This window comes from Corvus cornix, chromosome 19, assembly GCF_000738735.6.
Source record: "Corvus cornix cornix isolate S_Up_H32 chromosome 19, ASM73873v5, whole genome shotgun sequence".
In the NCBI taxonomy this organism is placed as follows: domain Eukaryota; kingdom Metazoa; phylum Chordata; class Aves; order Passeriformes; family Corvidae; genus Corvus; species Corvus cornix.
The window spans coordinates 11098608-11115840 of NC_046348.1; the positions used below are offsets into that span (position 1 = coordinate 11098608).

The 17233-nt window shown below is 38.4% G+C and overlaps 1 protein-coding gene across 3 annotated transcripts in view; it reads left to right on the forward strand.

Moving 5' to 3' along the window:
• Positions 1–17233, forward strand: part of PITPNM3 (PITPNM family member 3) — a 55403-nt gene that overhangs the window by 29562 nt on the left and 8608 nt on the right. For all 3 annotated transcript variants that reach the window (XM_039562848.1, XM_010402240.3, XM_019287525.2), the window contains 11 exons: positions 468–544; positions 2529–2764; positions 3733–3922; positions 6547–6666; positions 7558–7739; positions 8522–8691; positions 10222–10392; positions 14946–15140; positions 15892–16040; positions 16287–16403; positions 17053–17169. In XM_039562848.1, the coding sequence (XP_039418782.1) occupies positions 468–544; positions 2529–2764; positions 3733–3922; positions 6547–6666; positions 7558–7739; positions 8522–8691; positions 10222–10392; positions 14946–15140; positions 15892–16040; positions 16287–16403; positions 17053–17169 (1724 nt within the window). The remainder of the gene's footprint in view (positions 1–467; positions 545–2528; positions 2765–3732; positions 3923–6546; positions 6667–7557; positions 7740–8521; positions 8692–10221; positions 10393–14945; positions 15141–15891; positions 16041–16286; positions 16404–17052; positions 17170–17233) is intronic.

The window sequence follows — 17233 nt, forward strand, 5'->3', positions numbered from 1 at the left end:
TTCATTGTTGTGTTTATAATTGAAGATGTTGGATGCATGAACCTGTTATGAAAGGGTATTGGCAAAGCAGTGTGTTTCTCTGCAACGTCACTTCCTATTTTTCAGCTTACAAGACATACCAAAGTATCTAAGATACCTTTATGGGATGAGCGGAGTGATGCAGGACCTCAGGTGACCTCTTCTGCTGCTGCTTCAGAAAGGCACAGATGATCAACAGCAGCTGTACTGGCACTACATGCCTCTGTTTAAGGACCTGAATCCTGTTCTGTATGTTGCTGCTAAGAATAGAAGAGCCTCTAATATGTAGGCCTGCAAGAAACTTTGTGTATTGTTCTGTTTGTCTACAGGATTTCATGTGAACAGAACTTTCTCTCTTGAAATTAGAAATGTGCCTTACCTCCATAGATGTCTGTGAAAGATGTAGCAGGCAGATACTTATATGACTAATATGTCTCTTTTCCTTTCAGGTGAATTATATAGAGCCTCTTTAAGAAAACAAAGGTTCCCTGCACAAGGCAGTATTGAAATACACGAGGACAATGAGGTGAGATTGTTTCCTAAAACAAGCTGTGCTGATTTTCAAGTAGACAGGTGAAAATACTGTTATATTGTATTATGAAATTGTAAACTCATTTGATGGTTTCGTTTAGTACGTGCACATGCAATCACTGAAAATCATCACAAGATTTTTAGACATTGCATACTTAGGTGGAAAAAGGACTCCGTTTTCTGAAGAGAAATTGTTATGTCTGCTTAGTAATTAACTGGAAATACAGGTTTTGTGAAGCAGCAGTCATGAAATTGGTAATAACAGAATTGCCTGGTTTTAGAAGCAGGAAAGAATCTCAACACATTGTAGACCTTCCAGCAAACTGATTGAGGTCCTCTGTCTACACGTAGGACAGGTAGTGGAAATGTCTACTTTACCACTTTTGAAGAACTCAATCCTACAACCCCCTGAAAATGGTGACAGTCATTGATTGACTTCAGATGTCCAGTTGATTTGTTCTTGAGCACCTTCTCTAAGTCATGGCTGAGCTACTGCTGAGAGGCAAATTAATTTTATTCCCTTTGAGTCTTCCTGTGAAAGATACCAGTTAAATCCAGCTGAGAGACTTCTCATACCAGTGACTTCAGCAATATTGACCCACTTGAGTTTTTGCTTTTTGAAGCTTTCAGTTCCATCATCTCCTCAGCAGTGCTGCTTATTTACAAGCAGGCATTGTCCATGGAAGGAACTACATTTAGCTTCTAAAGGGAATTAAATTTCTCTTATGAAAGCTGGAATGACACCTTATGGAGAAGGAAATTGTAAATTAGTGCATGGAAAAGTGGAACCTGAAAAATGCTTCTATGATTCTCCTGTATTTAAGCAGATACAGGTCAGGTCAGCAAAATGCCTTCGCAATGAATACTTCTGGATACTAAAATTCATGGGCTGAAGAGAGATAGTGGAATAACCTACAATTCTTTCATTTTCAGCCATTTCTCTGTCACCATTATACAAGTGCTTAAGTTTCCCATTTCCCTTCACTCCAGAACTTAAAAATAAACTGTCCAGAACATTGCCTGATGCTGAGTAAATCACCCAATCTAGCATTTAACAATCTTTAGACAAAAAATATTACTGTTGTTTTTGCTGTGTGTTCATATTTGGTCAGGAAGTAGAAATCTTCAGGAATCATCTCATCCAAAGTGAAGAAGAAAATAGCAGCAAGATTTAACAACAAAAAATCTAATCTTTTAATGTATTACTGAGTTCTTTGAGTACACACGAGTCTCAAGGGGTAAAGAGGAAAAAAAGGTGAATTTGTGAGATATTTAAAATGCTTTTCCAGTTTCAAGTAGGAAATACCTGTTATCTGCAAAGCATGCTGATTATTGTCTGTGTATGTGCCTATTTACATATTAATAAATTTGTTTGTGAGTTTTATGGATATCAGCAATGATGCATTTTTTTACTTTTTCATTAAGTGTCTGGGTGAATTACCGCCATCTTTCATTTTAATAAGAAGCTGCCAGTGTCAAAAGTCTGAGATAATGGTATCATCTGCTTTTGCTGAATGTTTTCATTTGCAGAGAAATTTGTCTATTTTGGACTTGTGGTGATTTGAATGAGAACCTTGCCAGTAAATGAAGCAATCATTAGGATACTTAGATGATCGCTTACGCTGCCTGTGGAGGTTGGAATTTTTCTCCAGGCTCAGAGTATTTAAAGTAATTTCTGATGTACACAAAACTGTCTTAATCTTTGTTGATCTGAAACCTACATCTGTGCTGCGCAGGGTTTGTGTCAGAGCATAGTGGGCTCTATATGATTCAGACGTACTTGAATTAAATGGAACAGGACATGTGCATGTGCACACGTGCACACACATGCCCCCACCCACTCCCGTGAAAGCAAATACCACAAAATTATCACAGTGGGGGTGGGAGAAAAAAAAAATCACTGCTAATGTTGCCACCAAATAAAGTAACGAAGTCCATAAAAATGCCGCCTCCTTTCTTATTTCCTGTTTTTCTCACAGGAAGGAGTTCAACACCAGAACTGCAAAACTCACGTGTTAATTTTGATCCTACATGGGGGAAACATATTAGACACTGGGAGTGGAGACCACAACAGCAAACTGGCAGACATCAACACCTTCAGTTCTGTGTTTGAGAAAGTGACCCGAGCCCATTTCCCTGCTTCTTCAGGCCACATCTTAATGAGACTTGTTCCCTGCCCAGCAATCTGTTCAGCAGCTTTCTCTCTTGTTTCCAGGTAAGTTGATTTGTATTTCCTGGTGTTTGGTTTTGCATTGTGGTTTTGAATAGCTTTCTGTGACCCATATATTTCATAATGAAATTTTGCTAATAATTTCTAATCTTTTGCTGACTGCAAGACTTGCGCCAATCTTTCATCCTAAGTGGATGAATTTGTTTTAAAAACCATTTTTATTGGATGTATCCACTTCAGTAGCTGCTCTTCCTCAGCTGCTTTTTCAGTCTTGAAATTCACTCATTGAATGAATGTTTTCAAGTAACATTACTTTCTGTGACATAAATATTTTAAATGGCACGATAGAGAAAGGAGAAAGAAACACATACTCCTGGGACTGCTTCAACTCTTCTACAAGTGCAAACCAGGATTAACTGTTGAACTCTGGTGAGGGGAGGAGAGAATCAGATTTTCTTGATTTCTGTTTTTCTAAGCATGAAAATGTTGCTTTTTCAATCAAGTTGCCTCCTTTTTGCCAGATGTTACTATGCAAATATTTACTATGATTTCAGAATGTGTGCAGCTTTGTTTCATCTTTTTGAAAAGATTGGACACTGGGAAAAACATCTTTATATGCTTTTGAACAATACACCTGTCACACTGTGTTCTAGGAAACTGTTTCATTGTGATGGTTGGATCCTGCTCTTCGGTGTAGGGAGTTATTATAGAGGGGAAAACAAAAGCTGAAATGTAATCATGTCATTGCCATTCAAAATTATGTCTAGTTGTATGTAGAGCAATTGCACCAAGTATGTTTAACTGCAGAAATGCCTTCTAGTATGATCCCATTCACCTAAAGCAGTAATGCCTTGGTTTTTCTAAGCAGTTGAATTCGATGAGAAAATGATCCTTCCCACGTTCGCTCATTGTGAACTGCAATAGCCCAACCCATTTCTGTTGCTAACTGCTCATTCTCTGATGCTGTGTCCTGCCTCTTGAAGTTTTCCTGATGATAACATGTCCTTTTCTAGCCTAAATCCCTACAGCTATGATGAGAGCTGTCTCAGCAGCAGTGAAGACCACATCCCACTGGCTGCCTTGCCTTTGCTGGCTGTTTCATCTCCTCAGTATCAGGATGCAGTTGCCATGGTGATCAGTAGAGCAAATCAAGTTTACAATGAGTTTCTCAAATCTACTGATGGGGCTGGTTTTAATGGGCAGGTAGGACTATTTTCTCTTACATCAAAGTAAAATTCCTTCAGAGCGAGGCTATTTCTTTTTAAGCCGTTGTGTTGAGGGGTTTGAGTTATGAGTGTGGGACAACACTACAAATACGATGAATGAATGTTAGCATGGGATCACCTACACAAAATGCTCTCTCAGTGTCCAGCACAAGACAGGCACTTCTGGGATCCCATGCACTATCTCGTGTGGATTTACTCAGCGGGTGGAAGACTATATACATTCTCCCACAAGCATTTTGACTCCTAACCTCTTACTTTGCTATGGTACTTTAAGCAGGGTATGTAGTGAACAAGCCTGAGACAAATGATCATCTGTGTTAATGAGTTCTTCAGACACAGCTGATGGAAAAATTGGGACGTATTTAAGATCCTAAGAAATCCAGTACTGATCTATTATTTCTTCTTTGCCTCCATCACTATATTTATAAAGCAATAGTCAGTAATGAAACATAGAAGACAAATACTCAGCTGCTAGTATTTGTGGTGCAGATTTCTTCTCTAACTCTGGGGAAATTATGTGATTTTCTGTTGTGACCTGCACACCAGTGAAGTCACCTACAGGTTTCTTCCAACTGACAGTAACTGTCAATTACTGTTCCTGCTTCACCATCTTTAGTTTTCAAAATCTCCTGCTTCACATAGAAAAATGATATTGATACCCTGTGTGAGTTACTGGTATTATTTTGTAATGGGGCCACCTACAATGGCCAGAAGCATGCATTTCCTTTAAGAACAGTGACCTCCACACTTCAGAAAAAGAAAGAAAATACATTTAATATAGAGTACAGTGTAAACTTTGAAGGGAAGCATGTGTCTTATTACACAAACAGATTCTTTTCCATGGCACTAATAAGGTTATGCTGTGATATATCAGTATTTTTAGGCTAAAATTTGGTTTGAAGCCATTTTTACTACACATAGTAAACTGTTATTGCTTAAAGCATAAAACCAGCCCAATTGCAGTGACAGAACATTATGAAAGGTGAAATTATGTAAAGAGTGATACCAGTTACAAAAATAGTATGAAAATTTTCTCAATAGAAACTTAGTGTTATGATTTTTTTCTTTGGAAAAGGTACAAAAAAGTCTCCCTGTTGTAGTTTACAAATAATATATATTATTTCCTGTGGAAGAGTCTGCTAGACCTCTGTATGTTCCACAGAATTTTCACTATCAACTAGCAGCACTGTTAAAGTGGAAGTGACTTCTCTTTCTACAGTGCTTTGCTTTGCTCCTTAAATAGAAATGTCAGGTGTGCCTCTGAGTAAGTCCTGTACTGATCGAATATATATCATATATCCTGACACACACCCTGTGTGCGTCTTTCCTTCCATATTTTTGTCTCTTCTGTCAATTTACATTGCAAGTTCATTAGATCAGAGGTTGCCTTTTTGATTTTACGTAGTATCTGGAAAAAATTAACTCCATTACCTTAATGCCAGTAATAATAAGGATTAGAAACACAGTGGTAAATTGAAGAAGGTATTGCCAATTCCCTACAAAAAGTGCTGTTAATTTTATTAAGGTTACCTGTATCATATGATTTTCGGCTCTTTGTGGACTTCATTGTGCAGCATAGGAATTCGAAAATCAGAGAGTAAATTGGCATGCTGTTCAATTATATACAACTTTAGAACCAGAAATGCCTTAGGATAGATATCACCTTAATGTATTTTGATATTTTGTTTTATTTTTAAAGTGTTTTTTTATAATTTTAGTTGAGTACAAGAAATGTACTCGCTTTTCCTAACATTCTTCACTTCAGAGAAAAAATGCACAACATGCTATATCCAAAACTTGTAGTTTAGTGTTGTAGCCAAGCTGAATTAAGTTTAGAAGTAAGTTAAAGATTTGTAATATTTTCTGTTTTGCTAATTGGAGTTGGGAACAACAGATTAGACAATTGCTTCCGTTTGAGAATTGGAAGGAGAGACTTGCTGAAGCATGTTATCGAGCTATTACTCATGCTCAGACATGGACAGGGGAACAGGGAGAAAGAATCATCTCATGTGGGATGGGGAGGGGTTCAGTGGAATTGGCTTGTGAGGGAGATTCTAGTGTACCATAAAATTACTCCAGAATTCCCAATTTTAGTAGTATATGTATTTTTAATTGCCAGATCCATACCTTGAAGATAGCTTCTATGTTTATATTAAATGTGAAGCAAGAGTGAATTTCTCTGCTTAATATCTCATTTTAAAGTTTTGTTCCCTTGTCCTGACAGGGGAGTGCCAATCTGTTGAAGTTCTCTCCTCTGTATGACTCTGAAGGAAATGTTAAGTGGCTTGAAATCTTTGTGACACTGGTCATCCAGTGATCTGGACTTTTCCAGCTGGAATCTGGCTGCAAGCAGCTGGAAGAGTTCTAATCCATTTGGCAGAACTCCCACTCATCAAAATAGTTCCTGGGACAGATATTCTTGGTGTAGGGCATATTTCTGGAGATAAAAGAAAGTAGAAGAAAGTAGCTGCAATATAAACCAAAGTATAAAAATGAGTAACAAGGGTATGAAGTAAGACAGAAACTCCTCTGCAGTGCCGTGATGCTTTTTGTCTCTTTTAAAAATACTTGCTACATCTCCCAAAAAAATCTTTTTTTCAGGTGTGTCTCATAGGTGACTGCATTGGAGGAATTTTGGGCTTTGATGCCATCTGCTATAATTCTAATACAGCTTACGAAAGTCGGAACAGTAGCAGGAGAGGAAGCATCAGCAGCATCCAGGTGAAGAGAAAAAAAAACACACAGCTGAAACCCTATAGATTCATTCCATGGAGGAAATCAGCTCCATATGAGCCAGAGAAAATTTAAGGATTTGGTAAATTGCCATGATAGAGTGGGATTCTGCCCGTCTATCAAAAATTTGCTGTTAAAAATTAAGTTGTCAGCTTCAGTTTATGATATACAGAAATCAGTAGTGAAGGCTTTATCTGTTAGCCTTTGCAGTAGGGTTACCAAGTGCTCTTTATGGTATCCCTAACTGTAGATGCAAATATGTCCTTGCTCAGAAATCTCTGGCAGGCTGCCATTTTTGTCAAAATACCTTCCTTTCCTTCCCTTTTCCTTTTCCTTTTCCTTTTCCTTTCCCTTTCCCTTTCCCTTTTCCCTTTCCTTTTTCCTTTCCTTTTTCCTTTCCTTTTTCCTTTCCCTTTCCCTTTCCCCTTCCCTTTCCCCTTCCCCTTCCCACCCTGCCCTACCCTTTCTCAAAAAAGCCAATCCCATATCCATGGAACACGATGAGCAGGACCATTAATGTTGTAATGTGCATTTTGTGCACTCAGGTAAGACCCCTTCTGATTACCTTATGGTATTTTTAGTTCTCTAAGAATGATGAAGTAATGAGGGATAAAGCTTTTGTGTTACTCCTCCTTTCCACCCCTCACACCCCTCTCCACCCTCAGATTCCTGATTCTCCCTCCAGCTTTTAGGCTATTTATCTTGAAGGGAAATTTAGTTTTCATCTCTTTGCTTCTACTGCAAAGAGAAATTTTTAGTCCCTTCCACCCTTTGTTGGATAAAGTGAGGTCATATATATAAATGCAGGCATTTCATATAAGCTCTTTCGTATTTTGTTACCTGTCTGAATCTTCCCTTTGCTCTGCTCATTTTCTGAAGGATAATCCACTCTTAGCAGAGGACTCCAGTCTGGGTGACAGCAAACACCTGAGCAAAAGCAATATTGACATCTCGGGAATCATGGAGGATGAGAAGCAAAGGCAGCTGGTGCCTCGGAAACAGAGTGACTCATCCACTTATGACTGTGACACTATAACCCAGCATCATGCATTCCTGTCCAGGTAGCTAGTGGTAGATGACTGAGTAAAAGAAATGGGCTTGCCAATGAATGGAGCCTGTTAGCACCAGAGCACAGAGGCATTGTTATTATTTCTGTTCTGTCTCATGGATGGGCAGCAGGTTCATAGGCTACTTTTCTGCTTCTGAGTGTAGGTATTTATTCTCCAGCAGAACTAAATGATAGATAAGTCTTTTTCTGTCAGTAAGAAATAAGTGATCTGTATTTACCTCATGCATACAAAGTAAATGGATGTGTTTTAAGTCACTTAAAAGATTAAAAGCTGTCTATAAGTATCATTGATTTTGATCTGTTAAAAACAGTTGAGAAGTAATAAAATTCTAGGTCATAGCTCAAGGAGCAGATTACAACAATGGTTTTTATGTACCCAGATAACATACTTTGACTGTAACCTTTTAATACCATTGTCCTTACACAACTTTAGTAGGTTAACGTTTGTAGCAGAAGTTTCAGAATGAACTTGCATACATTTGTACTGCTAAAAGAGGGGGGGAGGTAAACTTGAATATTCATGATTTTGGGAAAACTTTACCAAGTGTTCTATAAAATAACTGTAGGAAACTCTTGCATGTTGAAGGTAGTAAATTTACTTAATAGCCGCACTGAAAATCATGGCTGCTATATTGCAATCATTCTACAGTTTTAAGGTGTATGGCTTGGATCTAAATGCCAGTGCTAGAGCTTTCTAAGCATCCTGTTTTGGGAATGTTCTTTTTTTCTGAATGCCCTTTTTATTATTTTTGATTCAGTATTTTCTTTATTCAGTATCCACTCAAGCGTGTTGAAAGATGGTGCAGACCTTCCTCCTGTGGATTCCAGTCTCTCAGAAGTAAATCTGGGCCGATTTGAATTTGAGGTGTCTGATTTCTTCCTTTTTGGATCACCGCTTGGTTTGGTGCTGGCCATGAGGAGCACTGTTCTGCCTGGTCTGGATGGTAAGCTCTTTTTGGGGTTAAAATACAGGTTGTGTAATGACCTTTGTAAACAAAGAGACTCACACAAAAAGGAGGTAAATAAAGGAGCCTGGTTAAAGATCACGGAGTGAGGTAAGTTTCTTCCTTTAAGAGATGGGAACGTTAATGTAGGTAGGTACTGAGGTGACGAGGATTGTTCCAGGGATTTCACTGCTCACTTACAGAAGTGTGTCTTATGTTCTGCTGTTAATCATATATTCCATGTCATACAACATGAAGCTCACACTTCACCAAGGATCAGTCCTTGAAAACAATACCAAAAATAACATCTCTTCTTGGTTCAGCATTGCCTCTTGTTCATGTCTGGCTTCATGGGTGGATTTGGCCCTCGGGTGTGTTGCATGTGAGCCATTCTTCCTCTCTAGTAACAGAGCCCAGTGATCAGACACAGAAAGGATTTTTTAGTTTTATTTCTAATGCATCTGGACTTTTTAAGTTTTTCAGTTAAAAACTTACTTTATTTTTCATTATTCAGCACATGCTTTGTCTCTTTGCATGGTATGAGCTTTGGATAGCACAGCATCTTTATAGGAAATGATGCATTCATTTATCAGGTGAGGGAGAAAATCTGTTGCAATAATGAGAAGAGACAACAATTCAGAACTCTAAGGGTTTTTTTTTTCCTAGCCAGTAGTCCTTCCCTCAGTCGCTGCTCTGCTACCCTTCAGACACTTTGACAGGAAATTTTCATGTTAATTACTAGTACTTTAAACTATTTTTTTCGAATTAGTTCTCACTTCTATCCTTCCTCTGGTATCCTGCAAAGGAATATGCTTTGAGAGCAGCTCAACTGATGGGCATTTCAAACACATTCTGAGGTGAGCAGTGTCTACTTGAAGCATAATTAGTCTTTAGAAGTGCATATGATAAAAGAATCCTGTTTTAAAGTGATAATTGTGACACAGTTGAGAGGGAAAAAGACAAATTTAAACCTATCATGCAGACAGTTGGAAATTAGTTGAGAAGAGTCAGGTGCCCTCTTTACTGAAAGGAAAGGTAGAAAGCTACCTGAAAATGTGACAAGTAAAATTCAGATGTATTTATTTGTTTTGTTAGAATCAATTTTTAAAATATAAGGGAAGCTTCTGCTGTCACCTAGGTTTAAGTCCTCTGGATGTCACAGGCCCATCAGACCATTTTGCTGGTCTGAAGCACATTTGAAGTGCTGAGCATCACAGCTGTAATGCTCAGTAACATATTTAGAAGATTTTGAATTTCTTTTTCCTTCCTTGCTTCCATCTGTTTCTCTTCTGCTGCTCTTCACATCTCCTATGTGCCTGCATCTCAGATTGTGATGTCCCTGTAAATTCCTGTGCAGTGAAGTGTTCTTCACTGAAACAGGAAACAATTCAGTTACATTTCTTTTGGCCTGATGTGTGCTAATCTGGAGTTTGCAGAGGACTGTATTAACTATGTTTCTGTACAGACTCCTTGAAAATTGTAAAGCAGCAATACTGACCCCTGTCTTTCTCTGTCTCATTCTCATCCAAGTATGCCAGGTCCGACCAGCCTGCAGCCAAGTGTACAGTTTCTTTCACTCTGCTGACCCCTCTGCCTGCAGACTTGAACCATTATTGGAGAAAAGATTCCATCTTCTTCCTCCATTCAGTGTCCCACGGTACCAGAGATACCCACTAGGGGATGGAAGATCTCACCAGTTAGGTACAGTGCCTGTTTTTGTAGGTCTCATTGCCTGTTGTTAAGTGTTCTCTCCTTACACAGCTCAAGAAAATTTGAAATAGCAATGTGCTAACATGCTGAAAACAAGTCATCTGGGACTGAGTAGCACAGACATACTTAGCAAGTGTGGAACTGAAGAAGATTACTAAGAAAAAAATTATTCTTATGCACGAGGTTTGCAATACTAGTTGTTTTAAAGAGGAGCTGGAAGGCGGTATCACTGTTCTAGTTGAAGTGTCACTTGAAAAATTTCATGTCTTTTACTATCCTTTTAAACAATTTATTTTTACAATTAGTTGACCTTTGCCTAGATCTTCACATGTTGTTTCTTTTGGTCACTTGTGGTTGGTTTGTTGTAGATATCTACTAGGACAAATCAGACCACTGAGCAGTCTTGATTGCTTTTCTCCTAGGTGGGCTACTAAACAACAGTTATGTTGGTAATAAAGATTTGAATCCAGGAAAAAAAAAGCAGAAATAGATTGTTTTCTGGGGAAGAAAGAGGAAGGTGTGGATGAGCAAGGTGCTAGTAGAAGGAATTGTGCTTTTTTGACTTTATAGAAAATAAGGTAAAATCATATAGGCATGAAGTATCTTTGACTTGTGACGTTATGCAGAAAAGGACTTCGGCAGTCTGTATCTGTACATGCTTGCATATTAGATTAATTCTTTTTGCTCTGTAGTAGACATGAATTCAAGCTTCAGCAGGATATTGGGAAAGGTTTCTCAGGATTCAGAGTTTAAGGTTGGAGGCTAATACAATAAAATGGCAATGTTTCTATTTGTTGGAGCTAGGAGAATTGTATTTGGGAGCCAGTTCTGTGCAGTAGGGTACACACAACTCCTTTCTTTTACCTGCTCAAATATGGCGTGCATTGGATGCAAATCAGTTTGAAAAGTGACAGTTGATACTGAGTTGCTGAAGGCTTGTTTCTAGGTATTGGCTTCACTGAAATATGTAAAGATCTGGCTGTTCCTCATGAATTGATTTAGGGAATAGCTACGGTGAGAAACAGTCCAGACTCGGGAATGCATGCTTTCTCCTCATTGAATTTTCTTGCAATGGAAATACATACCTTGCTTTGCTTTCTGACTTGGAGTTACTGTAAAACCTGACTAATCAGTTACGATGAGACCTAGTTACGCCAAACCTTAATTATTATGCACTGCCCAAATCAGCCTTTTCTGATAACGTTTCACATCATTAAACGATCCCATTCTTTGTTCCATTTCTCATTATTGGTTAAAATAAGAGTGACTCTTCTGTCTACCTGACGTTCCTGATTGGTTCCTCTCTGAAAAAATAGTTCTGATCTGGAAGGTGCCTGACAAAAAATGTACTACTGGAAGACAATTTCACCATAAGATTCATAAGAACAGTTCTGCAATAATGCAGGCTGGAGAACGTGAAAATTGGGTAGGGGTGTGTAGAGGGATATTTCTATAGCTGTCTTTCTGTTCTTGTCAATCAAATTAAGCTTTTGAAGCCAGATTGCTCTGTGCATAGGGTTTATCTTGAAGGTTTTATTCTGTCAAATTCACTTTTTCCATTGAGATTCAGGAAACATCTAAGACTTAAATGGTGGTATACAAAGAGCAGGACACACGTTTATCTAAACAATTGCCGTCTATGTCCAGTAGTCCTCAATAATTGCCACTAATCAGTGTGTAATAATTGTGGTATTATTTTGTGTGTGAGGGATTGATCTATTAAGTGCTTACTGAGGATGAAAGCTTACTCTTACTGGGTTTGGTTTTGACTTTTACAGAGACTGGACTAGCCCAAAGAATTATTCCTCTTTCTGTCAATGACTTGGTCAGTTGCAACGCTATCTCCTGTTGCTACGATTCCTAATGCGGACATGATGCCAATATTAGGCAATTGATGAAATAGCTTAGTAATATAAAATTATTTGAGGGATAATTTAAGTTCATTTTTTTGAGTGTGATATACAGACACTCCACCGTAAAAGTAGGAGACTGAAAGCAGATTGAAAGCACTGCCAGGCATGTAGAGCAAGTGGAGAAGACATTTCCCTTCCTCCTCTTTTATCTGTGGTGATTGCTGACAGAAGACATTGCAGGAGGTAATGGTTCAGACAAAAGTGTGATCTATTAACTGGTGTGGTTCTTCACTGTAAGGGCAAGGTACAAGTTCAGGTTGTGTTACAGCCCAGAGAAAGCCACACTGTCTTGACCTTTCATTAAACAGCAGCTTTCTTAGCTGCTACCTAACTGACATTTTGTAACTGAGGTGCTTTTGTGGCTGTTATAAGTTAACTTTAGCTTTGTAACAGGTCTCTGATTTACCACTCCTGCTTTTGATACTTACTAACATGTGTGATTTAATTCCTTTCCTTTGCTTTCCTGCTTATGACAAGACACATTATATCTACTAGGGGGCTAAAAGCATGGTTGTTTTATATTAATTCAAAACGCCTGGTTTCAACATAGCCTACTTTTTAGACATTTGGCGTAGCAGGAGGTAGATAATCATTATCTTTATTGTTCGAGCTTCAACCTCACATTTAACTTTGCAACACAGTTTAAATAATTGCAAAATTCTTCTCTTGAGATGCTTTCTTTTTAAGGAATATGCAGGAGTGCCAGTCCAGACTATGGCTGATCCAACTGGTCTGCTTCATTATGGATAGACAGAAGTAAACATCTGAAAGCTCAGTACTTCTCCAGCTGTATATGCATGAAATAAAGTATTGTTAATTTTGTCTGGAGATAGTTGCTGTGACTTTGAGGAAGCTTGCTTTGTCTCTTTGTATTGGCTGTGACTATCATAATTATCCAAGATGAGACTCTGTAAAAAGATCTCTCTTTAATTTCTTTCTTATCAAGCATGATGGTAAATTTAGATTAGTGGGACAAATAATAACTTCTGGTCACTCTCAGAGCCATGAGAAAGGTTGCTTCTTTCAGTACAAAAAGCATAATAATACTGCCTTGTCTTGCGAGATAAGTAATAGCAAAGTAGCATTGTGTTTTCTTTTCAGTTGACTGTGTTGGGATCTATATAGTTTGCCTGAGACAAAATTATCCTTCCATTCTTTTCACCTCCATCCTGTAGCCACATTTAGCTACACTACGTGTCAACAAGATTTCTTTGAAAGAACAGTACACTGCAGTTTTTTGATGAAAAACATGTTCCCATGGAAACTGCAGTTGAACATATTCTGTCCAAACTCCATACCCACCACAAAGTGTTAGAACTGAATGTTGTTCTCATTCAGTTGCGGGGCAGATCTCAATATTGTTTCTTGCAGTTGAGATATTCATGCTTATGTCAAAACAAGCCAGAATCTTTCTGACCATGTCTCCTTTTTGGAAGGGAGGAGATTTTAGGGAGCTATACTGCTATTCCTTTTCATTTAATGATAAATTGTTTTACCAGCTCTGATAAGCTATAGACATGCTTCCAGTGGTTTGGTTTTCTTTTTTGAATGGTGTCCTTGAAAGCAGAAACATGCTATTGTGTTCTCCTTTGTGCACCATTGAGGTATGCATTGCATTGAGAGTTGGTAAGACTTGAAAAGTTGCAGAGAAACTTATTTCAGACCTCCAGCACATAAAGAATCATAAAGTTCCCCAACCCAAGACCGCATGAATGATGAGCACAGCATGACTGCAATTATTTGTCTGAATGGAACTGAAATATGCTCAAAAATAGAGCAAGACATCAAGGGCCATCTCCTTTCTTTTGTGTTATGTGCATTGAACCAGGTCTCCTTTTTTTTTTTGTTCACTATTTTTACATCTCCAACAGGTTTATTCTCTGAGGAGTAACACTGAGGAGTCAGCTGCTTTTGATATGTACTTTGCTGTGTAACCTATATCTAAGTTGAGGTTCTGCCTTTCCTGGCTATGAGGAATGGGGCTGCTTCAAGCAAAGATACCAGTAATTTTTATTTAAGTGCATGTCTGTTCTTACATGTTTCAGAAGACCTCGCAGAGAAGGCTGTGTTTCATTTCACTGAGTAGAGGTATTACTCTGGCTTTGTCAGAATGGCATGAATAAATGAGAATTCTATTCCATTCTGTTCCATTTGGGAAATGCAAACCAGTAGATAGCCTTGCTGAAGATTCTCTTTCTAAAGTAATTTTGCTCACGTCAGAAAGAGGACCAGAGAAGTATCCCAGAGAAGCTCCCAGGGCTGTGTAGTTCTTCTCCAAAAATGACTTTAAAATGAGTAGGGTTGAGTGTGAAGTAAAATAGCCTCCCAGCATTACTACACAGTTTGGAAGAGCCTGACCAAAACCACCAGGGTACCATTGCACATTCATGGCAGTAGGGTATGCTTTCTCCATACAGTCATGCTGTGTCATGCTATTCTCACTCTGAAGGAGGAAGTTTCATCCATGGGCATTAAATGTGATATTATTCAGGAAAACACTCATTAGCCCTATATTTAAAAATAAATGAATAAATAAACAAATAAGATATACACACAAACACTAGTTTCAAAACCATTGTGTGCATCCTTTTTTTTTTTTTTTAATGTTATTTTCATTTTTGTAACCTGCAGGTGATGCTCTCCACAATCACAGTGGTCTGTTCCTTGAGAATAGCTCTTTGAACATACCTTTCTCTCAGGAGGGTCCTGGATCTCCAAATACATCTGATCAACTGCAAGGGAAAACAAGAAAGTTGAGCTTGGGCAGCACAAACAGTGAAAACTCTGGGTCAACTGAAAGCTTGCCATCAGCATGCCTCACCAACAGTGAGTGAAGCCTGACGCCATGTGCTATTGGACATGGCAACAGCCTTTCCCTTCACATTGTTTCTGTGAAAAAGCTGATTATGAAAAGAAAAGGTATCTGCTTGGAAATTGGGGAGAATGAGAATAGCCCAGGTTTCTGCAATTTTGCATAACACAAGTTATCTTCCTGTTCTGTTTGTAATTAGATAAAGTAATAGAAAAGAAGTCACAGTTTTACATTAAGGTGCCACTCATAAATAGCCACAAGAGTTTCACAGTAACGGGTTTATGATCATGTTCCAGGCATGAAGCAGTATAGATAGATAAGGTTTGTGGTTTGTTACTCATAATTAAAAGTGCTATAAATCATTATATTGTCCTGTTATGGACTGTAGTCATGCATGTGTGTGTATATATATGTATCTATCTATCTCAGTATTGCTTCACTGTTTGGGAAGCATTTGCAGTTCTTACCCTATAACATGATCGTAAAAGTACTAGTCTTTCACTGCACATTTTTCGTGGACCAGAAAGCTGTGGGAATCATGCTGAGGTGATTTCTACTTCCCAAAACTTGAACCCAGAAGAGCTCTTTAGATAGCAGGCAGTTAAGTGATGATGCAGTCAGTAAAAACAGTACTTGCATGAATGATAGATACCTTTAACAGACTCAAAATGTCAAGATTAAGAAAGCAGAGGACTTAATTCCATTATCTAGCTTAAAAATGAAGACAGCAAGAAATTTATTGATATTTTGTTTCATTTTTTGTAGTTACTGCAAAGTGGTGGGGAACAAAACGAATAGATTATGCCTTGTATTGTCCAGATGTGCTGACAGCTTTTCCAACGGTAGCCCTGCCGCATCTCTTTCATGCCAGCTACTGGGAATCAACAGATGTCGTGGCCTTCATTTTAAGACAGGTAATTAATTTTTTTTTTTCTCTCTGCAACAGATAACCTTGGGATTGTTAATTGCATCTTCCAAGGGTCAGTCTTCATATTTGTGCAATTAATGTGAACATATGGCTTTACCTCTCTCTACTTCCATGGTGCTTTTGGCTCTGCAGTGTCATTCAACTGGGGCAGCATTGTAATTTCTCTTTCTTTGCCAAGTACCGGGACTCCCCAGGCTATACACTATTTATTAAAATATTAATATAATTTCAGGTGATGAGGTATGAAAATGTAAATTTCAAGGAAAATTACAACCTGGATCCAGAAACACTAAGTCCATCCAATCCACGAGAAAAATGGCTACGCAAGAGGACACATGTCAAATTGAGGGTAAGTTTAAGTCTGAATATATATGGCAGCTATGGAACATGGGTTTGGCAGAAATTTAAATGGAGTTCAATCTCCCCGAGTAAGAGTTTACATAACTGAATATCACTAAAGAGCTGAAAATGGCTAACTTAATCCAGAGGCAGGCAGATTAATGGTTAGGGAATAGGAGCAATTTCTTCTTGGTTTATCACTACATGTTGAGAGAAAGTATATTTCTTTCTTTAAATAACAGACAGGCCCTAAGTTTCCATTATGCAAAGAAGTTTCTTTATGCTAGGCAAATCCATAAGCCAAGCAAAAATATTTCCTCCATTCTTCAGGTGCTAAGTCAGTTATTAATGTCAGTTAAAATGCATGTGCCCTGCACGTAATGATGTGGATCTATGGCACCACTTGAAATGAAGGATAATTGGGTTTCCCCTAAAAGTTCTCTCTTATTTGGTCGTCTGGAGCACTCTCTCTAGAAAGTCTATTCAGGAGCCCACCATTAGTGGAAATCAGGCTCCAGCTGAAGTGGGAATGCAGTGCACTTGATATACCTCAGACATACTGTCCAGGACTGTGTTTCTGTGTCACTGTAACATAGTAGAGAAAGTAGCCTCATGACAAAAACAAACAGTACCCTTCCCATCTTTTGCTCTTATTTCAGAATGTGACTGCTAATCACCGAGCTAATGATGTCATTGCAGCAGAAGATGGTCCTCAGGTACTAGTTGGGCGCTTTATGTATGGACCTCTGGACATGGTGGCTTTAACAGGTGAAAAGGTGAAGTCTGAGTAATCAATTTTCTTAGTTTTACAGAAACAGTTGTGGAATGTAGCACACATGT